Source organism: Pelodiscus sinensis, chromosome 4, assembly GCF_052426305.1.
Source record: "Pelodiscus sinensis isolate ZL-2025 chromosome 4, ASM5242630v1, whole genome shotgun sequence".
NCBI classification, from domain to species: Eukaryota; Metazoa; Chordata; order Testudines; family Trionychidae; genus Pelodiscus; species Pelodiscus sinensis.
This window is the reverse complement of record NC_143055.1, coordinates 30,246,095-30,273,955: the sequence shown is the minus strand read 5'-3', so window position 1 is coordinate 30,273,955 and position 27,861 is coordinate 30,246,095. Positions and strand designations below refer to the sequence as shown.

The 27,861-nt window shown below is 42.0% G+C and overlaps 1 protein-coding gene across 2 annotated transcripts; it reads right to left on the bottom strand.

Moving 5' to 3' along the window:
• Nucleotides 1-237: 237 nt before the first annotated feature.
• LAP3 (leucine aminopeptidase 3) lies at nucleotides 238-27,506 on the bottom strand. 2 transcript variants are annotated; one of them, XM_075930682.2, is made up of 13 exons: nucleotides 27,070-27,500; nucleotides 26,043-26,158; nucleotides 25,651-25,705; nucleotides 23,766-23,871; nucleotides 21,115-21,274; nucleotides 19,300-19,464; nucleotides 17,922-18,080; nucleotides 17,304-17,428; nucleotides 12,069-12,157; nucleotides 8,732-8,834; nucleotides 4,618-4,697; nucleotides 3,847-3,959; nucleotides 238-1,304 (listed from the first exon to the last, which is right to left on the bottom strand). In XM_075930682.2, the coding sequence occupies exons 1-13, from the start codon at nucleotides 27,193-27,195 to the stop codon at nucleotides 1,109-1,111; spliced, it is 1,593 nt and encodes a 530-aa protein (XP_075786797.2). In that variant the 5' UTR covers nucleotides 27,196-27,500; the 3' UTR covers nucleotides 238-1,108. The 2 variants fall into 2 exon arrangements, with proteins under 2 accessions (XP_075786797.2, XP_089633956.1); XM_089777830.1 differs by lacking the exon at nucleotides 3,847-3,959 and having other exon boundaries at nucleotides 1,105-1,304; nucleotides 27,070-27,506.
• Nucleotides 27,507-27,861: the final 355 nt, after the last annotated feature.

Sequence of the window (27,861 nt, the reverse complement as noted above, 5' to 3'; positions counted from 1 at the left end):
TCATCGCTGCGCCTCATTTGCATATCTTCTTGCGCAAGAATGTGCAATGTAAACGTAACAGTCTCTGTAAACTCCTCTATTTAAATAATATAGTGCATTAGAAAAGTTGTCCCTCTCTCTGACACCCTGCAAGAACAAGATTTTCCTTTAACAATTCCTCTCCTAAACTCTGCTCAGAGTGTGAGTAGCATTAACTATGGTATCACCCCAGAAGGAAATTACTGAAATAAAAAACAGTCATGTTCATTTCAGCTTTATTGAATGCACAAAAGAAAAATCAATGCAGACACAATGGAAAAAAGCATAACAATTGTCAGATGTATTTATGCTAAGCTTCTTTCCAGGAATTATGAACTGCAGGAAATTAAGTTTCCTATAATTATGCTCAATAAACTGGCATCTCATATTGCAATTGGCAAGATAATCCAGCTCCCTGCTGAACATAGTAAGATTCTTCACAGCTGATTTTCTGGTCCTTTATCTAGTCTAAGAACCCTCTAGCAATGGAGTCTCCCAATACCTAATAAAGCAGTATTACGTATTAGTTGATTAAACAGATGGTAACAGTACTTCTAGCTTCTCTCTTACATTGTTCTGATAAAATTTCTGTCAATAAACCCTATTAAGAGTTATTCTTCCATGTATGGTACATGCAAAACACAGAGATAGGGTCCTGATTCCAAATTAATGGCTTTATAATGGAGGCTACATTACCATGTTTACACAAAAGAACTTTCTAAAGCAGCTAAAGGTAAATTTGTTTATAACCATTACACAGATCAAGTCCAGATTTTTACAATTATCTTTTTTCTAGTATTAAATGTCTAAGAATAGTCCAAGCAGAACTATTGGATAACCATGGAGGGAACCCTCAACTATGGGATATTCTTACCCAGTAAGAACTGTTTATAAAATGCATTTCTCTTTCATCATTATATCTTTTCAGATTATGGGAAGTATTCCTGTATTGCAAATATATGTCCACATTTTGGATTTTACTAAAGTTTACATATTCCGTAAGCCATTAATTGGTTTTAAAATAAATTTTAAGATTAATTGAAGTAGATAGATTTAAGGCAGTGTGGACGATTATAAAATTACTATTTTACTAGATATTTTGCTTGTCTTTGCTCAGTCGTGTAGCAAACTCTATTAACGTTCGTGTGGGTCGTCCTGCCATGCCTTTTCGAAGATATGGAACCTCATCTTTATTTGACATCACACCAGCAATATCTAAGTGAGCCCAGTTAGCGACAGTCACAAATTCTTTCAGGAAGGCAGCAGCTGTGCATGCACCTCCAGCTCTGTTGGGAGAGGACAGAGAAGGGCGGGGGGGAAAACCAGATGTTTGAAAACTTAATAAGTCAATAATAAAATGCACACAGAATGGTTATCTATTCCATAGCAACTATGGATTTTCAAGATGTTATAATCAACATGGATCCACATGCAAATCTAGCTATGTTTCTCAGGCTTGTAGCTGTACCTATGCCGCTTAATGTTTCCATACAAAACCATAAAATGGTGGAGCAGCTGCAACCCTCCCTCATTTCTCTCTCAATTAGAAGCTAAGGACTCCAAAAAGTAGGGACAAAGGGCAGAGCAGATTTACACTGACTTACATCTCAAAGAACCACAGTTGCTACAAGGCCAAAAAACAATTCTTCCCCATTCCAGTATTTGTCAGTGTAGTTGGTGGAAGGCAGTACATTTCATCAGGCAATCCAGGGACACAGGGGATGCTGGATTATGGAAGTTTTGCAGACCATGGAGGATGCTGGAGTGGGGTCTGGGAAGGAGGGAGTGGGATGGGGCGCTTCCTTGATACCCCACTTCCGGGGGCACATGAGGCTCCATGCTGACTGCTGCTCTCAGGCACCATCCCCCACTGCCATGGGAGCAGTGGGGAAAAGCCTAAGGGGAAGCATGTTGCTGCATCACTGTTCTGTGTGCTGCAGAACTGCATCCTTCTCCCCCTGCCAGGATCTGTACCATGGGTGTTCCTACATTAGGGATACACCTGAACCTTCCTACCAAGAGTATCGCCTCAGAATGGTGGGAATGAAAAATCTTAGCTTGATCAGTCAATGACAGAAGCATTGTTTTGCTGAACTTGGCATGGGACCTGGTTGCTGTGTTAAAGACATAGGCTATGTCTACACTGGCCCCTTTTCCGAAAGGGGCATGGTAATTTCAGAGATCGTAATAGGGAAATCCGCGGGGGATTTAAATATCCCCCGCGGCATTTATATAAAAATGTCCGCCGCTTTTTTCCGGCTTTTAGAAAAGCCGGAAAAGAGCGTCTACACTGGCCCCGATCCTCCGGAAAAAGCGCCCTTTTCCAGAGGATCTTATTCCTACTTCAAAGTAGGATGGGACATATGCGCTCACAAAGACAACATAAAAGTAGAGATGTAAAAGTGTAACTCTGTAACTGCTGAAAAATCATAGCGGTTATACAAGCTGCAAGCTCTGCAGTATAAAGCTTAAGTAAGCTTTAAACTTCAGAGCTCACAGTGAAGCTGCCTCCCTGGGAGTAGAGCCAGGGATGCTGCTAGCCCTGCTCCTAGGGAAGAGGCTTCGCTCTGGGGAGCCACTGTATAATCTACAGCAGTGGCAGGAGAGAGGGACATGGACAGGGACTGTTCTGGGGCTGAAGCAGCCCCCTGCCAAGGGCAGGGAGTTCCTCCAGACTTTACCATTGGAAAAAAAAAAAAAGTGCGGGGGGGGAGATAAATCTCAACCATTACAGGTGAGGTGTACATGTTAAGCTTTTACATCCCTACCTAAAATATTTTCTTGTGTTAAGATAATGGAGGAAGTCTTCCAAAACATCTAGTGCATAGCTAGAGTCTGGTTTTATGAAAAAGATTAGTAGATTAACTGGTTGATTTAGGTGAAATTCCAAGACTACTGAAGACTGCATCCTAAGTTGATGGCAGAACACCACTGTGTTACTGTGAAAGAAGGTGTAAAGAGATCCATCTCATTGGACCTCATTAGCCTTCCCTTTTGAGGTAAGTCAGCTGAGGGTAAGATGATGAACCAAGCAATCTGACAGCAGCTCAAAAAAGGCTGCTCCATGAGCTTCCAGAGAATAGTGTTGCAATTCCATGCAGAAGTTGGTTCTGATAGGTGGGGGAGTACGCAGGAGGCCCTCGATAGAACTGATGGAGAGTACCACAGACAAGAACATGAGACAGCTCAGAGTGTATGTGTGGTCCGCAGTATTCAAGACTAATGTTGTGACATGAGGCACATGCACACTAATGCACCTGAAGAACACAATGATACTCAATATTTGGAAGAATTACAGACTCTTGTGCCTGTTTAAATGGACTATAACTCCCTCCCACAGATATAGTGATAGCACTGGTGTTCTCATTCCCAGTTTCCAGATATACAGCTCTCATCATTTTTGAATGGTAAAAATTGCTTATAGTTTGGTGCAGCTCTCCCACACTCACCCCGCTTTGCAGAGACACATGCCCAGAGGTGCACAAAAGGGGGAACTTCCTATGTTTTACTGTGTGTAAGGACTGCACTGTTACATAACCTTGAGTAGGACACACAGTGGTGGCTAGGAGGTTCACAGTATGTTCTTCCTCTGAACAACAGCTGCTATCACCAGCTGCTCCTCAACTGTCAAATAAAGATCAGGCTTTACATACTAGTAATTTTTAAAAGTAAAAATATTAAAATCTCAATTCCTGTTTTAAAATCTAACTGTACTAATGTAAGTTCAGAGCATTCCTATAACTTTGGATATGGCTGGCTCTTTCTAAAACAGAAACATGTGATAATCAGTCAAGACAAGAGTTGCTGCATTTCAGTTAAATAATGTACCTGCTATATTTTCCAATGTTACTGAGGTCTGCAAGTTGACATTCGGTAACCTGTTTTGTGTAATGTTCAAAGAGAGGCATTCTCCAAACACGGTCCCCTGTCAAAATACTGGCCTATCAACGAAACAACTGTTATACTTGGGACAAAATAGATATGTTATTTTTTGTTATATTGTCTGTGCAATCTTAGCTTTGGGTGGACTGGTTACTTATGAAACCACATCAGAAATTAGTAATATAATATAACTTCTAGCATCTGAAAAAATATGCTAGAAAAATAAAAGATGAAACAATTTTTGGATGCTTTAAATGTTGCCCTCTGTGATTATGATAAAAAATAGTCAATTTTCTGCAAGACACATTTTTCTGCTGGTAATGCAGCCTTTTTATAAATCACTTCCCTGGAGGCTTCCCTCAGTTTGACCATATATTATGCGTTGTTAAGAATGTAATGAAAGACACTTAATCAAGACCAATTCACCTTTTAACGTAAGTTACCACTAACCAGTAGATCTAGAATTTACAAATAACCAATAAGCCTCAGGAGGGTGTAAACCCTTGACATACATGTGCATGCCACAGTATGATGTAAGCTATCAAGAAGTATATCAGTGGGTCAGCAATTCACAACTCATACAACTTATACTTCTCAATTAAATGCAATGTTAACCTCCCCCTGCAACACTATAGTTTAAAACTGAATACAACACCTATTTTCACTTCTATAAGAGACATTCAGGAACATACATGTCTATTTAAAAAAAAGTCCTACCTCATAAAGATGAGTCCAAAGCCAAGATGAATTGGTAAAAACTCCAGTTGCAGCAGATCCTAGTGCTACATCCATGGCACCTATAATACACCATACTATAAATCATACTCTTGCTCTTGATGAAGAACCAGCGTGTTTCATCCTCCAACTGTATTTTTATAAGATAATTTCCTATCCTCCCCATCCCCGATTCCTACCTTGGACCTCTGCATTTATTAAAAAAAAATATTGAAAACTTGCTCCTTTATATGAATTAGTAATGAGACTGATTGTACCCATGGTCATCCCTCCTCAATGGAAATGGATGGGTAGGCATCTCCATAAGAGTATCCCTCTTTGCCCAGGACCCCACGGAAGGCGGTTTGGATGGAAGGGAGACTGACAAGCACTATGTCCTCCATACCATGATCATCAGGTAGGAAAGGAAGCACAATCCAGGTCTTTTTGGCAACAGGAATTCCCTTTTCAGGAGGACCCAGTCATCAGCTGGCTAAATCTTGGTGGTACAGATAGAATGGACACTGTCAAAAGGCAAGCTGCCCAAGATAGGGTGGTAGATGGCCCAAATCTCTCATTATCACTGGGCACATGAAATCATCTAAATTCTGTTCTATAATTCACACAGGAATCTGGGAGGAAGCTTAGATACTGCCTTCCCTTTATAACTTGCCTCCCATTGATTGCACCACAGAAGGGGATGGGCTGGCCAATAACCTTAATATAAACTTTTTATCCAGCCAGTTATAAAAGTTCCTTGTATTTCAGCTCTATAGTTACTATTTGGGGACAAATAAAAGGAATACAGACAAGTAACTGAAGCCCAAATGTAGGTTTTCTAAAAGAAAATATTAATAGAAATACTTCTGTGAATTTGTAATGGCATGGCATCCATCTCTCATGCATGCTCCATCAGGTCAGGTATGTCTGCCGTCTTTAAATAGTCCCAGCCCTGATACTGGGCCATACCCCTTAGGGCTTCCTCTCTGGAGCAAAGGTTTTATCCTCTTGATCTACTCTGGTCGTAGCTCTCTAGCTCAACCACTAAGTTCCCCTTCTGGGGATGTCTCACTCTCTAGTTGTAAGCCAGTTCCCCAATGTCCTTTTGGGAGGATGGGGAAGACCCAGGTCGGTCCACAACTTTGGATCCCAGCCCAAAGACCCTAAGAATAGCTGCCATTTGCCACCATCTCCTTTTAATTACACTGCATTCAGTTCCCTGCGCCACTTCCTTGAGGCCTCAACCTTTGCCCATGCTTCACCCTTACCTCAGGGCTCATTTAAGTTCAGACCCAGCAGCCAGCCAGACTGCCAGGAGCTCTTTTTTCCCTGATCCTTGCTAGCACTGAGCTGTCCGTGGTGTTGCAGTCCCCTTAGGCTAGCACCAACTGCACTCCTCTAGCTACAGGAAGGAACTGACTAGATCTGGCTCTGCAGACCTTTTATATGGCCCTCCGAGGCCCTAATTGGTTGTTTCCTGTAGCCTCTCTGGTTGCATCCCACGCAGCTACTCCAGGCTCCTTAGAGGACTACTCTACTGCTCCTTTCTTGGGACAAGTGTAGCAGGAACCTGAGGCCTCCAGGAGGAGAGTTCTGGGCCTACTCTGCCCCCCTCACAGTATTCAGTGAAACAGTTTCCTTGTTTGGAATTTGAAATTCCTTTGCTATGTTTGTAATGTAAACTTTTCAGCTTAGGAAACTACAAAACCTGAAGCTTACACAACTGTCTAAACCAGGAGTCTCAAACTCAATTTATCTTTGGGCCAGTGCCAGTCCTCAAATCCTCCTGGTTGGCCAGCAGGTACCACACTCTAGCAGGGCTCTGGGGAGGTGGCGTGGAACTCTGTGCATTCCCCTCATATACATCTCTCAGCCTCGCCTGCTGGTCCACATGCCCTCCCCCCCCACACATCCTCCAGCCCCACCTACCACCCCCGAGTGACTAAAAACCCACCTGGGGCCCCTGCCACGCAGCACAGCTAGAGTGGCTTATGGATGCTAGTTCCATGCTGCTGCCTGCATATCCCAGTGGCCTGGAGGAGGTGTGTGCAGAGCTGTCCCATCCACAGGTGTAACCTATGAAACTATTAACTCACTTTGTGAAATTGACTAGATACCAGTAAATGCCAACTACCCTGATTTGATCACAAACTTCCTAATGAGTGAGACCCTTTATTCCTGGAAAGCCCCAGCCACATTATGAGAATTAAGCTAGATCTGGGAACTTCACTACCTGATGCCTCATGAACCACTATCAACTATGAGCGCTCTGACTTAGCAGGCTATGCTTGTTTATTGGTGCACGGTATTAGAAGAGAATCCCAGCTTTTTTCTTTTTCTTTTTAAAAAGGAAGATTTTAGGCCTTGTAGTTTGTGAAGCAATGCTAGAAAACATGCCGCGAGTTTGGCCAAAAGACTTCAAACACAGATGCTAAATAAAAATGTCCCAAGTGTATTTTTATCTGTTATTTCAAGAAGCCATTTTATTTTTGGGGGTGGGAGGACTGATTAATGAATTTTGTACTCTTCAAGTTATCAATACAGGGGGAGACACTGAAAAAATCTGAAACTGAGTCGTCACTTTGACATCCTCATGTCCTCACGCTAGGATGTTTTCCCCACCCCACTAATGTCCACACACTTGCCCTGGGATCCTCCCCCCACTAACATCTGCATCCTTGCACTAGAATTCCCTGCCCACACTTGGAGTAACCGAAAGTGAAACTCACCAGCCCCACCTCACTGGCTACAGAAACGTGTCAGTTCGGGTGGCTCCCTGGCCAATGTGGTTCACACGATGGCAGAGGCAGGCAGCATGACTTCCCGGACCAAGCGGTGCTTTCTGCATCCGGGATTATGTGACCACTAGGAGCCATGCATGCGGGAGAGTCCCTGTGCACCACCCACCTCTCCCCTCACCTCCACCTCCATACTGAGCCAGCAGCCATGCAGGCCTGATTAAATAACTTTTTAAAAATGTTTTGCAGGCCAGACTGGGGAAGTGCTTGGGCTGTAGATGACCCAAGTCATCGGCTGGGAGTTTGAGACCCCTGGTCTAAACAGAGTAAGTCAACACGCTAAACCAATTAAATGAAAAAGGCTCTACCAAGATACTGACCACGTATAAGACAAAGAGCTTACACACTAGTGCTTCTGTTAACAGAGGGCTGCTTCTCAATGCTGATCCTTCTTGGGACACGCAGTGTCTGTCAACACTGCAATTAGTCACCTCTGCCAGCCCTGTGCCAACTCACACACAGGCTCATAGGGCTCCGGCAGCGGGGCTATTTAGTTGTAGTATAGACATTTGGGTTTTAGCTGGCGCTTGGGCTCTAGTACCCTGGGAGGTGGGAGGGTCCTGGAGATAGCTCAGGCTGCAATCTGAGCCAGAACGTCTACACTGCAATTAGACAGCTCCACAGCCTGAGCAAGCTGGCACAGGGCTGTCGCATTTGTCTAGCTACAGTGTAGACATACTCTCAGCGCCCACACAGTGCCCATTTTAATAACAGAGAATATCAATATTAAAAGCTCTGAGGAGATCTGCAAGAGGCCAGAAGCACACAGAGCTTGGGCTACTCTTCATCTCCTTGGCACTTAGACATCCCAGGCAGAATCAGCATTATCATGGTGGTGGCCACTACCTTCTCTTCTGGTCTGTGAAGTATCTGAAGCAGAAGTTACTTTTATACAAGCCAGTAATCCTGGAATCAGCTTTCTCTTTGGCTGAAGAAGTTACTTTATACACTTATAAAGTAGCATAAACGATTAAATAAATCTAATTAAGACATCATTGACATATAGGTAAAGATTTTTTTGGTTTTCTTTAAATATGAATTTTTAACTCAATGAAATCCTGTTTCTAAAGTATAGACTCCTTTGTTTTTCTGATAAATGTTTTGCTGTGATGTATGAAAACACACATTTATTTTTAAAAAATAAAAATAAAACGTAACTACAACATAATTCATACATAAACAAGGAGAACAAAATACATAGGTGACAAAATTTTCATTTATTAAATGAAAACTTCTCTAAGAAATGTATTTAAGGGGAGTTAGTTTTTCATTTCGAGAAGCTATTTTACAACATAAAGCAGGAAAAAGAAATTGGTTACCTGTTAATGTTGCAGCATTCACTATGGCCCTTGCATTAAAATTGTGGGCATAACAGAGAGCATCAGCTATTAGTAATCTTCCCTCTGCATCTGTGTTATCAATCTGAAGGTACAAGAGAGGGGTAAAATGGTCATCTACTCAAAGTTCCCCTTTACTTGACTTGCTTCTTACAAATTCTTTTTAAAGTGACCATCTGGGTTTTTGGCTATCAGATGGAAAGTGGCAGCTGTAATACAGCTTGTGCAATAACAGAAGGTAAATTTAACTCTTTGCAAATATAAATACAAAACAAAAACAGAAAACATTTTGATTATCACTTATTTTCGGAGTAAATAAACTGGAGCAGGACACTAAAATCAACTGAAATGGAGCTCTGAAGCATTCAGAAAATTATTTTAAATATTGAGCAGGGAACCCCAGAGCATTGCTCTAAAGCCTCCCATGCTGAGGCTCATAGATGTCAGCAGCACAGAGCAGGGCAAGAGGGGTATTGTAGAAGACTAGTTATTGTCCCCCGCAAAACCCATGGGAATCCAATGGCTATTATCAAGCAGCTGCAGGGGGAGCTAACCAGTGGAAATGTAGATCCTACCAGAACTATATTGCCAGGAGTGAAACTGTAGAGCAACAAAAAAGGCAGAAGGCATTCCTATAAATGGCTCTGACATCTGTGCAGAGACCCCATTTCCTTTGGCTCTTGAGGCCTCTTCTCCCCCCAAATCTATGGCTTCTATAGCCACTCCTGTTTAAGGCAATGCTTTACAGTGGTAGCCCTTTATAGTGATAGCTGCATGGTAGCGCTTGTGATGCTTTCCTGAAACTCCTAGCTCTTTCTCTATGGCAGGGCGTGATGAGGCCGCTCTGAAGCACAGTGATTTAGAACTCAATCTTCATGCATATAGCTTGGTGAAACCTCAGGAAACTGAAAGATTCTAAATATCAAAGCCAAAAGGTAATATCAGATTACACAAAAACTCTGGAAGGAGAAATAGTGATTTGTCAAGTCTACAGCAAGGGTGGGGAACCGATTTTCAGTCAGTGGCCACTAACCCACAGAAAAATCAGTTGGTGGTTATCTCCAAGTGAGAAGCAAAAAAAAAAAAAAAAAAAAAAAAATCAAGAACATCTTACTGACCCAGCCAAAACAATCACCTCATTCACACTCAACATAGGGGACTGGATGTCGCTCACGCTGAGGTTCAGGAACTTTCCAGAGCAGCAGAGTGGAGATTTGCTGCAGGGCTGGAGCATGACCACTGGCGTGCCCCACTGCAGGTTGTAGATTCCCCACCCCTGGGCTGTGTCTACACTGCACCCCTTTTCTGGAAAAGAGATGCAGATGAGACAAGTCGGAATTGCAAATGAAGCGGGGGATTTAAATATCCCCCGCTTCATTTGTATAAACATGGCTGCCGCTTTTTTCCGGCTCGGGGCTTTGCCGGAGAAAAGCATCAGTCTAGACAGGATCTTTCAGAAAATAAATCCTTTTCTGAAAGATCCCTCATTCCTGATTTTAAAAGGAATAAGGGATCTTTCGGAAAAGGCTTTATTTTCCGAAAGATCCCGTCTAGACTGGCGCTTTTCTCCGGCAAAGCCCCGAGCCAGAAAAAAGCGGCAGCCATTTTTATACAAATGAAGCGGGGGATATTTAAATCCCCCGCTTCATTTGCAATTCCGACTTGTCTCATCTGCATCCCTTTTCCAGAAAAGGGGTGCAGTGTAGACACAGCCCTAGACTATAGCATTAGGGCATGTGTTAAAATTTAGCCAATGTGTAATGGTTACATTTCAGATGAAACACAATATATGCATATTAGGCCCTGATTCCGCAAGCTGCTCTGTGACTATGCAGTCTTGTGTGATGGGATGCCCAATCTACACAAGACATGGAGGGGTTAAAGTAGCTAAGCAGACCAATTAACTATTAGCTGCACTTGAAGAAAGTCTGGACGCTCTTGAGCTAAAACGCATCGCATTTTCGATATGCTTTTGCAGTGTAGACATGCTCTTGAGCAAGAAGTTTTTGAGGAAAATCTCTTCTGCAAAAAGCTTCTTGCACAAGAAGCCTGTAATGTAGACATAGCCTCAGAGAGGGGAGGCTAGCTAAGCAGGAAGGAGTCCAGAAAAATCAACAGCAACAGGTAGGACTGTACAGACCCTGGCTACTTATTATAGGGTCCTTGGATTGGAACCTACTGTAGAAGGTGCACCTAGGTTTCCCTACCAGCTTCTGGGAGGTGGCTGAAGGAATTGGAGATATCTAAAAAGTTGGTCCAGAAGGAGTCTGAATTCCCTGGAAGGGAAGAACCTAAGGCTATGTCTAGACTGCATCCCTCTCTCGACAGAGGGATGTAAATGAAGCACTTCGAAAGTGCAAATGAAGCCAGGATTTAAATATCCCGTGCTTCATTTGCATAATCACGTAATGGCGCTCCTTCAAAAAAGCACTATATCAAAATTGAAACTGCAGTCTAGACGCCGTTCTTTCGAAAACAGGGCGCTTTTTCGAAAGATCCTGTAAACCTAGACTGCGGTTTCAATTTTGAAATAGCGCTTTTTTGAAAGAGTGCCATTACGTGATTATGCAAATGAAGCACAGGATATTTAAATCCCAGCTTCATCTGTACTTTCAAAGTGCGTCATTTACATCCCTCTGCTGACAGAGGGATATAGTCTAGACGTAGCCTTAGTGATCTGGCCACAGAGCCAAGCTATGAACAGGAAGCTGGAGCTCTGAGAATAAGAAGGGCTGCAGGGTGAAAGAGATGATGGGTAGAGACCATGCAGAAAGAGGACAGTGCCTGGCAGTAGCTCAGCTCCATACCCACCAAAAAGAGGCACAACATGTGATGAATGGACCCTGCCACACACCTAGGTTATACATAGGTGGAGCAGCGTGTAGGATCCACACCTTAGTTATGTCAGCAGAAGTGTAACATTCATGTTTTACAAGCAACGTGCCTGGAAGAAGGCCTTGAAAATGTAGCAGAAGCAATTACCATTTTGCTTACTGTGTTTGATGACTATCTTTAACTCTGGTTTTATAAGCACTACAACCACTTCCTGTACTGCTATCGCAGATTCTGCAAAATGTAACTTACTGTACTTTTTTGCCTGCCCTCATAATTCATAATTATTAATTTATAATAATTTAGAAACAAAACTTATCAATTTCAGTAAAGTTAATGTATTTTTTAAATTGGTGTATGTTCACTGGTTTTTAAAAATAATGTTTTTGTGCACTCACTGTAACAGAAATTGAAACAGTACAACCTGAGGGATTGGACTGGAAGGTTTAGAATGAACGTGTGTAAAACCAATATAACACACACATACCTGGATTGTTTTTCCATTCTTAGCCCTAACAACATCTCCAGGTTTGCTTGCTCTACTGCTGGGCATATTTTCACAGAGAGGTGCCAAACCTAAGAAGGAAAAGAGAGAAAATTACTGTAGTGTCTCATGGGTTTCTACATTTAGTAGTCAGTCACTACAGAAAAACACTACTTAAAAGAAGATACTTTGCTACCCTTCTGTCACAAGTGATTTTAGTGTATTCTCATCTGGAATTTACATATGATTTCTAGATTTGCGCTTGAAATTTTCTTACTAAAAATGACACAAGCCAAATGTCTCCATTAGTGACAGTTCTTGCATTACACAATTAAGTTTGTATATTTATCTTTAACATGCTACATTCACTCTTCTATTCTATTTTACACCATGGGGTACACCTGATTTAGATGAATGAGGTCAGAATCAGATCCATGGTCTTGAGAGAGCTGTGAGCTTCTCATCAAAATGATGAGGCTCCCTGACAATTAGTTATGCCTAGAACATGTGGGACTGTATGTATATTTAATATGATTATAAAGGGATCTATTAATTTCTGCAATTCTAAAGCTCTCTTGGCAACTAAAATGATTAGGGGGTTTGGAACGGGTCCCATATGAGGAGAGATTAAAGAGGCAGGGACTTTTCAACTTGGAAAAGAGGAGACTAAGGGAGGATATGATAGAGGTATATAAAATCATGAGTGGTATGGACAAAGTGAATAAGGAAAAGTTATTTACTTGTTCCCATAATATAAGAACTAGGGGCCACCAAATGAAACTAACGGGCAGCAGGTTTAAAACAAATAAAAGGAAGTTCTTCTTCACACAGCACACAGTCAACCTGTGGAACTCCTTGCCTGAGGAGGTTGTGAAAGCTAGGACTATAACAGGGTTTAAAAGAGAACTAGATAAATTCATGGCAGTTAAGTCCATAAATGACTATTAGCCAGTATGGGTAAGGAATGGTGTCCCTAGCCTCTATTTGTCAGAGGGTGGAGATGGATGGCAGGATCATTACCTGTTCGATTCACTCCCTCTGGGGCACCTGGCATTGGCCACTGTCGGCAGACAGGGTACTGGGCTGGATGGACCTTTGGTCTGACCCAGTATGGCCGTTCTTATGTTCTCTGGGGAATTTCAAGTGTCTCGTTCCAAACAAACATTTTATAACATCAAAAGAAAGAGATCCAGAGGAACCATTATAGAGCAACAACATGAAGGGAGCTGGGGAAGATGCTAAACAGCCCAAGTCAATGCTCTGATTCCATCCATAGCTATAGTATAAGGCAGGGTGGGCAACCTTTTCTGGGTCGAGGGCCGCTGACCCACAGAAAAACTAGTCGGGGGCCACACACAAGTGAGAAGCAACAAAAGAAAAATGAGCCCTCACTAATGTAGCCCCTGACTGCGTAGAAGACACTCCCTGCATTCCCCTCACACTCCAGAGACTAGCAGGGCTCAGTCTAGTCAATTTTGTGTGCTCCAGCCCTGCGATGAGGTAGCAGGGGAGCTGGAGCACCAGTGAAGGCTCCCCAATGCTGGGGGGAGCCCTGAAGTTTGGGGGCCAGATCCAGGTAAGCTGGGGGCCTCATCTGGCCTCCAGGCCTTAGGTTCCCTATCCTGCTATATGGAAATGGCAGTCCACCAGCCATACCAAAGGGGAAGCCCATGATCCGATGTTCTGGACAGAGCACACTAACGGAGGAGGATGCTGGATTGACATGAAGTAGTTTCCAGAACTAACAAACAATTCCCATAAAGTTGGGGTTTTTCAAGCTTGTCAACTGTGTCAACCTCCTCCTGGACATCCACTTTTGCCACTATGTGAGCCAACTTACTTATTCACAGCTGCACAACATCCTATGGCAACTACACTACTGCTTATATTGGAAAATATTAACAAGTTCTTTAGCTGCCTACATCTCCAACCATAAGCGTGTCTCTTATTTTCTTTCTTCCTGTTCTGCACCAATCACTAAAGGTATACCTACAAAGCAGCGTTATTCCAAAATAACATAGTCCGCGTCCACAGTACAAATAGTAGTGTAATAATGTCAAAATAATGTTGAGCTGTGGGAGTTCTTACTCCGACTCCTCTAACTCTAATTTTACGAGAGTAAGGGAAACCAGAGGAAGAGTGCTGTCTCTCAGACTTTCTGCTGTATAGACAGTGCCAAAAGCCAAAATAAGCTATTTCGACTTGCTCAATTTACGTAGCTCAAGTTGCGTAGCTTATTTCAGCTTTAGCCCTGCTGTGCAGACATGCTGTAAGAGGGGAGGCAAATAAGCTGGCTCTTCCTCATTTCCAGCTGTTTTTGCCGATATCTTTATAATGAAGAGCCAGAGCATTTGTAAAAGCAGTTGGAAACAAAAGGAGACTTACTTGGCCTTCCAGTTTTCCAGAGACTATCCGTAAGTGCTCCCCGGACCAAGTATTTATTAACATTGGCTAAACTAGTGGAATTACTCCATTATCTCAGCAGCCAGGTGCTTGTTTTTCTGGAACCAAAGACTGCAAGTTCTATTCGCAATACTGGATTTGTGACCAGTTATTACAGTACGTATGTTTAGTCATGCATTGCTACTTTGCACATTAGGTTAATAGCCCCTCTTCCCCTCCAACAGTGGGTACTTTTGTTCCTGACTAGGGTTTATCTTATTAATGTACAACTCAATATTTCTGCCTCACAAATGGCATTTTTGTGATTTACACAGTCAGACAGGACTATCTGTACAAGTCAGTACTTCCAGTTTTCAACAGTATATATTCTGGAGATTCTAACCTCTTTCAATCGGTTTTATTACTATACTAACATACTGTAAAAATAACTCTTTTTGACAGCACATATTTTAAGTTAGGTTTTCCTATCCTTTTTGGGGATGCATCATGCCAATCTCTGGTCTGATTGCTTTTAAAACAAAGCAAATACAAAAAAGTATAATTATTTGAAAATCAACAGCAGTCATCATCAGGAGTATCCCACATCTGGGTCCATCTTACAAGAAGTCAGGCACCTCATGCAAGTCCCAAATGCTTCCAATTCCTTTAAGACATGAAAGGTGTGTCTGTAGAGGTGGTTTTGGAACAAACTGATAGACTAAACGGTAACAAGTCACAAGGACCAGATGACATACACCAGATGGCAAGAGCCCTGAAAGAACTTAAAATGTGAAACTGCTGAACTTCTAACTGTGGTTTGTGACCTATCCTTTAAATCAACTTCTGAATCAAATAACTAGAGGATAGCTAATGTGACAATTTTTAAAAAGGGTTCCAGCGTTGATCCTGGCAGTTACAGACCGGTAAGTCTAGCTTCAATAATAGACAAATTGGTTGAAACTACAGTGAAGAACAGAATTGTCAGACACATAGAGGAACATAATTTGTTGGGAAAAAGTCAACATGGTTTCTGTAAAAGGAAATCATGCCTTACTAATCTACTAGAATTCTTTGAGGGGGTCAACAAGCATGTGGACAATAGGGATCCAGAGAATATAGTGTACTTAGAATTGCAGAAAGCCTTTGACAAGGTCCCTCACCAAAGGCTCTTGCAGAAAGTCCTCCCATGAACCGGAAACTGGTTAAAAATATAGGAAACAAAGGGCAGAATAAATCAGTTTTCAGAATGGAGAGGGATAGCTAGTGGTGTCCTGCATGCATCCATTCTGGGACCAATCCTATTCAACATATTCATAAATGATCTGGAGAAAGTGGTAAACAGTGAGGTGGAAAAATCTGCAGCTCAAGATCGTTAAGTCCAAAGCAGACTGTGAAGAGTTTCAGCAGGATCTCACAAAATTCAGTGACTGGACAACAAAATTGCAAATTAATTTTAATGCTGATCAATGAAAAGTATTGATCCCAACCACACATACAAAATGATGGTGACTAAATTAGCTAATACCACTCAAGAGAAACATCTTGGAGTCAATATGGACAGTTCTTTGAAAACATCCACTCAACATGCAGCAGCAATCAAAAAGGCAATAGAATGTTAGAAATCATTAAAAAGGGGAGAGAATAAGACAAAGAATATCTTAATGCCTCTATATAAATCCAGAGTACTCCTACATCTTAAATACGGTGTGCAAATGTGGTTGTCTCATCTCAAAAAAGATATATTGGCATTTGGAAAAGTTCAAAAAAGGCAACAAAAAAAGATTAGGGGTTTGGAACGACTGCCATAGGAGGAGAGATTAATAAGGCTGGGACTTTTCATCTTAGAAAAGATATAATAGAAGTCTATAAAATCATGACTAGCATGGAAAAAGTAAATAAGGAAAAGTTATTTACTTGTTCCCATAACACAACTCAAATGAAGAAAATGAAATCAATAGGTAGTAGGTTTAAAATAAACAAAAGGAAACATTTCTTCACACAATGCACAGTCAACCTGTGGAACTCATTGCCAAAGGATGTTGTGAAGGCCAGGACTTTAAGAGGGTTCAAAAAAGAACTAGATAAATTCATGGAGGATATGTTCATTGATGGCTATTAGCTAGGATAGGCAGGAATAGTGTACCTAACCTCTGTTAGTCAGGGGCTGGGAATGGGCAATGGATCATTTGATTGATTACCAATTTTGTTCATTCCCTCTGGGGCACCTGGAATTGGCCCCTATCAGAAGACAGGATACTGGGCTAGATGGACCTTTTATCTGACCCAGTACGGCCATTCTCAATGGGCGTTAAAGAAGGATAAACACTTCACAGGATCAAGCCCAGCGTGGGTGTCAGAACTGGTAGTTTACATCCACACCATTTATGAGACACTACCCACAATAAGAGATTCCACAATAGTTTATATTACTAGATATACTCTATTCTATTTCTTTGTAACAATGTATGGACACTAGCTTTAATTTTCTTACTCTGTAAGTCTCAAAACACCAAACAAGTCGGGACCAGACTGAGGCACATGCATGTTAGACAGACAGTTCCAGTTGCTCTGAACCACGATTCTAGCCAATGAGGCAGAGACAAAAGAGTCTCCACCCAGTTCTGTGTGTCATACATTTTCCCTCAAAATACTTCTAATCCAGTCTTGCAAAATTCTTCTCAGGCAAGTAAAATATTGGGATTTTTTTTGCACAGTTATGAAAGGAATTAGGTGATGTGATTAGCCTCGTAAGTGTGCGGGAAAATTTTGAGCAGCCATTTCCATTACTGAAATTAAAATAATAACATTTTAAGCCATATTTTTTTATGTTGTTCCCCTCCCCCCCTCACAACTTACCAATTATATTAAGAGGTAGATTTAGTGTTGCTGCTGTCACAATGGCTGAACACACAGTTGCTGCTCCTCCCATATCTGCTCTCATTGCATCCATGCCTGAAGAAGGCTTAAGTGAAATGCCACCACTGGGGATGTATAGGTAAGAACAGATACCAACTGAAAATTTCATTCAGCACACAGGCACCTTACACCACATGCTTTAAAATAACTATTTTGTCTATATGTATTTTACACAATAATAGCAATAGGTTTTTAAAAAATTTCTAATATTCTAAAAAGCAACATATCTGGTTTTAGTAAAAGTTAACCTCACAGATCAGTTTAATCTGACACAATAAAACATCTCTCAGATAATCTGGAGCATGCTAAAATGTAACAAGGCAAACACATTGTTTTTCTAAATGTAATTCAAAGATAATTCCCCCTCTGCAATATTAGGGCTCCTTTTACAAACAATACACAATATGTCAGTGTTAGCTAATCTGCCTGTTTTTTAGAAAAAAGAGCTAGTGGCACAATGCCAAATATTTTCACAATACCCATTTTTATACACACATCAATTCCTTCATAATTGGATTACAGTTTTTGTTTCAGTCATAATAAAATTAGCAAACATACCTATCAAATGTAACTCCTTTTCCAACAAACACTAACGGAGAGTCATTTGCATTACCACTGCCTGCATAGTGAATCTCCAAGAAGACTGGAGGCTCATCTGAGCCCTTAGCTATACTCAAGAATGCTCCCATCTGTTGTTCCTCTATCCATGCTTTTGATCTACAATAAAAAGATTTTAATTATATGCATTAAAAAGAGACTAAAATATACAAATGATCATAACTCAAAACATGCGTGCAATTCTATTTTTCCTAAATGACTGACTGCAAAGTAAAATCACTGTTTTTCACCCATTGCTTCTTCTTTGTTAAATAGAAAAACACTCTCTCAAAGTAATTTTGTTTTCCCTTATAAATTATTTTTCCTGGTTTTCCACATTAGAAATATCATGCCTTCCCTCCTCACCTTTTTGGCTGGAGGCATGTTCTAAGATCTTTGGAAGACCCGAACAGTAATGTGACATGAGACTACTCCCACAAAGCAGAAGGGCACAACCTGGTTCTACGGTATCAAAGAAATTGCTACATTGTGGGCAAATTAATAGGAGCAGGACCGATAGGGAGAGTTTGCTTATCTCCAATGGAAGAAGGGGTGTATATGTACTGGGAAGTAACATGAAAAGACTTTTTTAAAAAGGAAGAAGATGAGATTAGAAATATAGTCACTGATCTGATATTTGGTTTCCTTTTCTGTCATTTCTTAGAAGGCTTATGTTACAAAAGGATTAACATTTTCATCTTGTTTCTTTATTTTTGTCCCAACAGCCTCTCTCTGTCTCCTGTAGTGACTGGAAGCCTTGCTCTTGATACTGAGAATAGTTACTTTTGAGCACTAGCAAAACTTGTATTAATTTAAAATTTACAGACTGTTACACAAATACATTCCTTGCATTTTGTCATCTTGAATTGCAAAAGGTAAAAATAAAAGTGAGCTCACTGCAAACTCTAGGAGACTTTTACATGCTGCATCTTAATCAATTACAACATAGGGTATTTCTACACTTGAACCCTAGTTCAAACTAGGGATGCAAATGTAGGCATTCAAAACAGTCAATGAAGCGGGGATTTAAATATCCCGCGCTTCATTAGCATGATCTCGCCGGCGCGTTATTCCGATCGACAGCTGTTTCGAAAGTGAAAATGCGAGCCGGGACACGTTAGTTTGAACCAAGCCCCTTGGTTCGAACTAACGCATCCTGGCATGCACTTTCACTTTCGAAACAGCTGTAGATCGGAGTAATGCGCCGGCGAGATCATGCTAATGAAGCGTGGGATATTTAAATCCCTGCTTCATTGACTATTTTGAATGCCTACATTTGCATCCCTAGTTCAAACGAGACATACCCTTACAGACAAGGAATGATTTCAGATGGACTTACCTTATATGGACCGTCACGTTGCTATTGACACTTCTGAGTTTATTTTCAATAATTTCAGCAAATTTGATTGGTGTTATATAATTAGCTGGAGCCTCCATCAAGTAGCGAGCCAAGTTTTGCCCCTCAGCATAGATGACACCTTTCTGCCAGTCTTCCTTTCCATCACTATACACAGACCAGATATAGTTATAATTGAATTCTAGCAAAAACAGGATTGTCTGTATACAATTGTTGTCTATATTTTGAAAACTGCCCCATTGACAGAAGGTGATAAGGACCTGTGATATGGTATCTCTTGTTATAGGAACATTGGAACTGCCATACCGGGTTAAACCTGAAGTCCACCTAATCTAGTTCAGTATCTGTTTATGTCAGTAGTCAGAACAAGATGTTTCAGAGGAAAATGCATGAAATCTCCAGTAGAAGAAATGGGATAATTTCTGCCCCTCCCTCTATTAGCACTCGTAATAGTTAGCAATTACCTTATATCCTGAAGCATGAGTTTTAATATCCCATCCATTATGTGTGTTCACAATGATTAAAACAAACAATTCTGGAAATTCTTTATTCTCCACATAACTGTGCAGTCCATTTTTTAATCTTACTACTATTATGATTATTAGTTGACAAAGGTGGAGCTTGGATAGTGACATTCCAACTACAAAGCACAGTTTTGGTCACTCAACTGTCAACAGCCACAGGAAGGCGTTCATAAAGAGATATCCCTAAATCCTCAGGAGTACGGGATCTTTTGAAAAAGGTGTGGGTTTTTTTTCCCCAGAAGAACCATGTTTACACGGTGCTTTCACTTTCGAAATACCCCTTTTCAAAAGACCACTGTGACGTGATTATGCAAATGAAGCGCAGGATACTGAAATCTCTACTTCATTTGCACTTTCGATTTGACTAATTTACATCCCACTTTCAACAGAGGGAAGTAGTTTAGACAGAGATTTTCCTAGACTACTAATTAATAGGAAACAACTGCCCTCCCTCAAGGAAATAACTTGTATATCCAATTCTCATTCCCTAGGAGAAGGGGAAATGTGCAAGGTGTGCAGGGGAGGGTATATAAAAGAAGTAACTGAACTTTTCTGAGGAAGTGCTATATTACTGAGATAAGTTCCATTATTTATCTCAGCTCCCAATGATAGGCCAATGCCATTAGGAATACAAAAGAATTGTGTGTCAGTTTTCTTGTTGCACAATATGTTGCCTATCACAGTGTACCTAGTGATCTGTGCAAAGCATGCTAAGTTTCAAGAGTTTATCAGGGCTCCAGAAAGGATCAGGCAATTCTGAACAACAAGATAAACAGAAGAGGTACAAATCCAAACATTTCAGGGCACAAACAAACTTCCAACAAAGGTTGGAAAGTGTTTTACTATGGATCCAGTATTATAATTGTTCACTAGGGAGTTTCTTGCAACTTACTACTACAGATAAGGTATCACGTAGTCTGGTCCGGTCTAGCATTTCTCATGTCTTCGAAGGGTTTGTTTATATAGAGAGAGAAGTCCTGCACTTCTGAGTTTTTGGGCTTGGTACCATTAAAAGCACTATACACATCATAAAACAGACTGTTGTGTTTGCCTCATCTTCTTTCTTAATCCCAGACCCTTCTCTGCTGCAGGGATGCAATTATGAGGGGAAAACCAAACATGGGACAACTGGCAATGGCAATTAGACATACAAAGCAAATGCTGTAAAGATGTCTGCTGCTAAAATATGCAACACAATATGAAAGAGTTGGTAGGAGAAGGAATGCTCTAAGTATCCAAATGTTTCACAATTAAAACATTAGTTTGTCATCACCTTCCATGTAGCTGAGCAGTAACTACAGGTTTCTTTTTTTGCTTAAGTTCATTGTATTCATATAGTCCAAGAACAGCTCCTTCTGCAGCAGACTGAGCATCTCCACAGGGGTCTATTTCAATACAAGGAATCTCCAGGTCCTGAACTTGTCTGCATCCAACTGGAAAATACAATACATCAGTAAGTGAGTACTGACTGCAGCAGCAGAATGGATTCCTGCGATTATATTAAAATGACTTTTCAAGGAAAGAACTCAGTGCTTTTGATCCTTGCATAAACCAGCCCCTCCCCCCCCGCCCAAAAAAAAACCCCCATGATGCTGCTATAAGCTTTGTTCTATTGAAATTTTTAAAAAACAGAGTCTTGGGATTCCCCATACAACAGTGAACTCTTAATATAACTTATCAAATAAGCAATTCAGCAAGGGTTGAAAGACAAAACCAAAGTTCTTAAAACTACACAACTTTAGGAGTACTTCAGGTGACCAAAGCCTGTAGCCAGCAGAAATGAAGTTGTAATACAGCGTGCTTCTAGTAACTCTGAAATAACAGTTAATTTTTTAAATTCATAACAACCTTTTGATTCTAAAGACACATTTTGGAACAGCAGAAAATATGGATGTATTCCATAAACAAGGGACTGTCATATAACAGCCCTTCCTGGGAGCACCCTACTACTGCACATCATGGCATGACAGACACATAGAATCATAGAATAATAGGACTGGAAGGGACCTCAAGAGGTCATCGAGTCCAGCCCCCCGCCCTCAAGGCAGGACCAAGCTCTGTCTACACCATCCCTGACAGATGTCTATCTAACCTGTTCTTAAATATCTCCAGAGAGGGAGATTCCACCACCTCCCTTGGCAATTTATTCCAATATTTGACCACCCTGACAGTTAGGAAGTTTTTCCTAATGTCCAATCTAAACCTCCCCTGCTGCACTTTAAGCCCATTACTCCTTGTCCTGTCCTCAGAAACCAAGAGGAACAAATTTTCTCCTTCCTCCTTGTGACACCCTTTTAGATATTTGAAAACCGCTATCATGTCCCCCCTTAATCTTCTTTTTTCCAAACTAAACAAGCCCAGTTCGTGAAGCCTGGCTTCATAGGTCATGTTCTCTAAAACTTTAATCATTCTTGTCGCTCTTCTCTGTACCCTTTCCAATTTCTCCACATCTTTCTTGAAATGTGGGGCCCAGAACTGGACACAGTACTCCAGCTGAGGCCTAACTAGTGCAGAGTAGAGCGGCAGAATGACTTCACGAGTTTTGCTTACAACACACCTGTTGATACAACCTAGAATCATATTTGCTTTTTTTGCAACAGCATCACACTGTTGACTCATATTCAACTTGTGGTCCACAACATCTACCTAAGTTTCCCTCTTTCAGCATCCCCAAGTAATTCTACTCAGGCTTTGTCTCAGTACGACTCTCTCTTGCTGCTTCTCTCTTGCTGCTTCTGTAATAAACCAGCACAACATACATAGTCCAAAACACAGGATCCAAAACCCAAGCCCATTTTTTGGATCAGTGTAATCATTAAGAGCTCCTGACATCTTACTCCCTTGACTTCTTACATACCACATATTGGGATTTGCATCCATGCCCAGGCACTCTGTCAGTCCCCTCCACCTTGTACCAGAACAGTTACCCCAGCCCTTTCAAGTGCAGTGCAACCCTGCTGTTCCCATCAGGAACCTCTGCCAGTCTCTCTTCTCAGGGACATCCTTGCCAGTGGAGCATTCTTCACTCTTCTTGGACCTCTCACGATTCCTCTGGGACCAGCTCTCCAGCCCTGGAGATGTTGGCAAGCAAGCTCCTCCCTTGCTCACCTGTCTTCAGTTCTGGCTCTCTGGGATATAGCCAGCAAGCAGTTCTCCCAGTTGCTGCTGCTCCTGCTTTTCAGCCTTTTCCAGCCCTCACTCTGGTGAGTAGATTACACCCCGGAAGAGCCGGCGCAGAGCAATCTGCGCATGTACAGAGCACAGAACCACACAGCTGGCGAACAGGGCTCGCCGCTGCTCGGTGAGCCCTGGTTATAGGCAAAGTGAGTATGGTTATAATCTTGTCAATTTCACTAATTCTCAGGAGGAAGTGGAAGTGACAGAGTTTTTCAATTTCACACTATTTGGGAAAGCTACGAGAAACAGTTACTGGAGTTGCGACAAGGAGTCCTGTGGCACCTTATAGACTAACAGATGAATTGAAGCATAAGCTTTCATGGGCAAAGACCCACTTCATCAGATGCATACTGGAGTTGTGTGTTTGCAGACACAGGAAGACTGCATCTATTCTTATTTGTAATGGTTATCTCTATAACGATAAGACTGGAGGTATTGTGTTGTGTTTTATGTTTGTTTATGACAGGGGAAGGAAGTAGGGAGATTTAAAAAAATATGGAAAAATTATATTCTGCAAAAATTAAAGAGGATGGCCCTTTTATCACCAGGGAAACCTTTCTACTTGTTAGTGGTAAGTGAATTTTCGAAGCCATGTATTAGGTCTTACGATTTAAAACAGAATGTGTTATGGTCTGTTTCATTTAAGCTCATGTGCATCACCAAAAACGGAATGTATCACATTACAGCAGGGCTTCAATAGATCAAATACTTGCAACAGGAACAAATATTAAATGAAAACAAGTTAACCTGCAACAGCTGTCCGAATATTTTCTTTGTCCTCATTCCAATTTTCTTGATCATTTACTCCAGTAGCTTTCTTACCCAAACCGACAACTACAACACTCGGAAAATCCTGTGCAAAATCAACACACAAGTGGATTTAATTTGTTCACTTTGATAGCTATGGTTGAAGATTAATATATGAATGATAAAGAGCATCCTTTTTAAATGAAGTCATACATAAAATGAAAACATATGTATTATCGTCAGCATGTCATTATCATAACAATCTCCTCTCTACCTCTGCATATTTGCATAAACTAGGGATGTAAAAATGCAGTTAAAAATGTAACCGTGTAACCGCTAAAAATCAAAGCAGTTACCGGTTACACAGCTGTTGGGCCCTGCAATATAAACCTTAAATAAGCTTTATATTGCAGAGCGTGCAGCAAAGCCTCCCAAGGAGCAGGGCCGGCTCCTGGGGAGGAAGAATCGCTGCCACAGCAAAGCCACCTCCCTTCGTGCAGAAATGGCAGGGGTTGCTGCTGGCCCCACTCCTGGGGAGGAGGTTTTGCTGCCAGCTCCCAGGGAGCCAGCGTGTAACCTGCAGCCAGGGGTTATGGCAGGGAAAGGGGGTAGCCAGGCCCTCCATGGAGTTGCTCCAGCTCCTACCAGTTAACAGGTTAACTTTTTACATCCCTAGCATAAGTAGATGGACAACTTCAATATTATCTAATTGTTAATATTTATTTGCATTATTGTGATGCTTAGAGGGCCCAGCCAAGGTCCCATTGTGCTAAGCCCTGTCGACAGACAAATAGACAGACAGACACACACACACAGAGAAAAGCTGGTGTCTGTCCCAAAAGCAATCCAAGTAATAGGACTGTTCTTATTGGCTTTGTATTCACTATACCATATCAAGCTTTGTGCACTTTACAGCCTGTCCCCACCTCCTAGTTCACACAGCATAGAACGATGCCTCCCATCCTGAGCAAGGGCTGCTTCACAATTCAAAGGCAGCAGGCCAGTGGCTAACTGATTCTCTGCACATATATGCCCTTTTTTAGATCCCTACAGAGAGCAAGAAAAAGTCCCCAAAGAGGGCACTATGCCTTTCCCCAGCTTACCACTGCTGAAAACTCTTTCGAGTGCTGCTATGGCAACCTACAAACAGCAGTACTTACAAGGAAACAAGAAAGTTGCAATCAGTTTAGTGTAACAGTCAGGAATGGGAGAGGAGAAAGGAGAGCTTATCTAGAGCTATGGGAGACTGAGAAAAAACAGAGGTGAAAGAAATAGCTAAAATGTAATGTGTTTTTATCCACAAAGATATAAAGGTGGAGGGATCTCTGTTTCTCTTGTGTGGGATGAAGAAAACATTCAACTTGAGGTTGCCTCACACTTCAGTTACAAAAGCTATGCTCTTTCTATTTATAATAATTTGATTTCAAACTGTTGTACCATGCAAAATCTAGCTCACAACTGACTACACACTTTTCAGAACAGCTACAACCCACAGTGATTTAAAATGTCTTCTTCTTTTCTCTCATGCTCTTGGGGAGAAAATTGCACAGGGCCAATTCTACAGTTTTTTCATGCAAGAAATCCCTGCTTAATTTAATGGCAGTTCCACATGCTACTGAATTGGGATTTTGGGACCTGATCTAAACTCCAGTGAAATCTATGGGAATCGTTCCATGACACTGTTAGACTATTTCTTTGAAATCTTACAAAAACCACAGTATAGCAGCACATTATATTCAAACACAACAATATTTAATGACAAAGTATAACATTCTGCTGTAATAATATGCTGCACCCAAAATGAGCATATAATAAGGAGTAATGCCAAGACTCAAATTCAGGGAATGTACTAATCATTATACTCATGAAAATTCAAGTTTCATACCTGATGCAAGCCATGAAATAGGCGTGTTTTGCCTTTCTTCAAAGGAGGCCCAGATCTAGAACACAAAAAGGTGCCATGAAATCTTTTAAAAAGGAGTTCCTAATTTTTTGGTAATAGTTTAATTCTCCACTCATGCTATACGCATTAACTCCATAAAAGGATACTGGTTCAGAACTGATTCAAAGGGACCTCTTACAGACTCACCATCACGACTGTTTTTTCATTAGAGGTTTCTTTATCTGATTACTGACTTAACCCAATTCTGTTTAGCCAGAAAAATAGGAATATCAATGCATAAGATTGTTACAGTTTGCAACCATACAATCACGAAAAATGTATTTTCCATGTTTAAAATATTTTTAAAAATGTAAGAAATTGATCTAAACACTTACATCGACAATAGTTCTGTCAGCTTTCCACATACAAGTCGATCAAAAGTCTCTCCAGCATCAGTAAAATGAGGAGCCGCTTCTTCTTTTTCTTTTGCATAGACTCCTAAAACAAGGCCCTTCCGGAGAAAAAAAGTGCATTAATGCAAGATATTCTTTTTCTAAAAAATATATATTGAGATTTGATAAATATAATCATAACACTATATAAACAAAGATTTAGTGGACTCATCTTACCTAGAGTCAAAAGTAAAAAATCATGAGTAGATAAATTAGGATACAAGACAACCCAAGACCAAAAGTAACATGATTCAGATCATTGTGCTGATTTTAAAGGTATTTTGATAAGTACAGATACTGGGTAGATGCTTTATAAAATCTTACTAGGCACATCCCTTTAAAACTCTGGCCTATTATGCCTAGAAATGCAGTTTCCAGATGCAGGCTATTTTTCTTACTAATTAACGTTATCTCAGAACAGGCACATCTTGAAAAAAGGGAAAAGTTACATTGTGTGCAAGTGGAGGTCAAGGTCCAGGACATTATCAGGAAGGAAACAAAAAAAGCTGAACTAGAGAAAATCAGGTGCAGGATGGTTCTGCATTGGCAGACAGTGGAAGATCAGCTTCCAACCGAATGACCTCTAATAAGTATTTCTGGACTCTGGCCCCGATGCCACAGAGGTTTAACTCTGACAGCCCCCGCCAGGACTCGCAATGCTCCTGCGCACATGATGGGGGCGTGTGAGCGGCTCATTCATCAGCCCTAGTGCAAGCAGCCGAGCTCGGGAACTCGAAAAGTCGCCGAGTGAGTGTAACAGCGCGAACATGCGCAGCAGGAACCAGGGAGTGGCGAGGGCCGGGGATGACATTTAGCGGCCAGCCTGACAGACAAGGGGGCCAGCCCCGCCCCGGGGGCACGCATGAACCCAAGCTGCAGGCGAGCTCCCTAGGGCGCCCGCCCTGCACGCGTGGCCTGGGCAGCGCCTGTGTGCAGCTGGTCGCGCCCCGCCTCTCCCCGCGCCCTTTACCTTGCGCCCCGCGCTGCTGTTACTGCTGCAGCGCCGCGGCGCGGGGGAAGGACCCCGGCAGGGCCAGAAGCCGGGCGCCCGGCTGAGGCTGCGGCCAGCGAGTCTTCTGAGCGGCGGCAGCAGCATGACCAGCGCGCGTGTGCCGGGCTGGGCCAGCGTGTCCCGCCCCCGCCGCGCGCTTCAGAGCAGAGCCCAGTCACCACGCCGGGCCACTGGGGAGGGCTTGGGGGCTGGAGCGGGGGGCTCCCTCCGGGGGCAAGGTCTGGCGAGCGCCTGGCTTGTTGGGGAAGCTAGAAGAGGCGTGTTCCTGGCGCACGTGGGCTGCCGGGGCGGGAGGGTGTTGCTGCTCCTGCAGAAAAGCCGTGGGCAGGCGCAGCCCTGGGGCCTAATGGGTGGCTCTCGGTTTCGTTGTGCTGCCGCGTTGAATAGCTCTGAGGACACAGAGACAATCTGAGCTGCTCCCCACCCGCTTCGTTACTTCCTGCCACCACCCCAGGTTTTGGGAACCTCTGGATTTGGAGGTTGGCCTCTGTGGCTCGGAGTCATTTCGATATTAGAACCACCTTGAAAGAACGTGGTTACGGTTTCAGAGTCATCACTCGGAAGCTTAAAAATGTCTGAAATAATGGGGGCAGGAAGATGAGTGAGAACTTGTGTCTCATTCAGAAGCTCTTGTGAGCCAGCAACGTAGCGATTACAGGGTTAAATGGGCTGTAGCCCTATTTGCACGCCGTGCATCTTGCATAGTGAGGAAGTGGGTAGCTGCCCTCTAGTGGTTTGGTGCATTTAGTA

What these genes read in the sequence shown, in the direction of transcription:
- LAP3 (XM_075930682.2), bottom strand. Translation starts at nt 27,195, where the DNA reads ATGCTGCTGCCGCCGCTCAGAAGACTCGCTGGCCGCAGCCTCAGCCGG. An exon ending in ACTGCTCAGCTACATGGAAG is followed by an intron (nt 19,465 to 21,114) that starts GTGATGACAAAC and finishes GTCTGTGTATAG; the next exon opens with TGATGGAAAGGAAGACTGGC. An exon ending in TCTACCTCTTAATATAATTG is followed by an intron (nt 12,158 to 17,303) that starts GTAAGTTGTGAG and finishes TTTCCTTCTTAG; the next exon opens with GTTTGGCACCTCTCTGTGAA.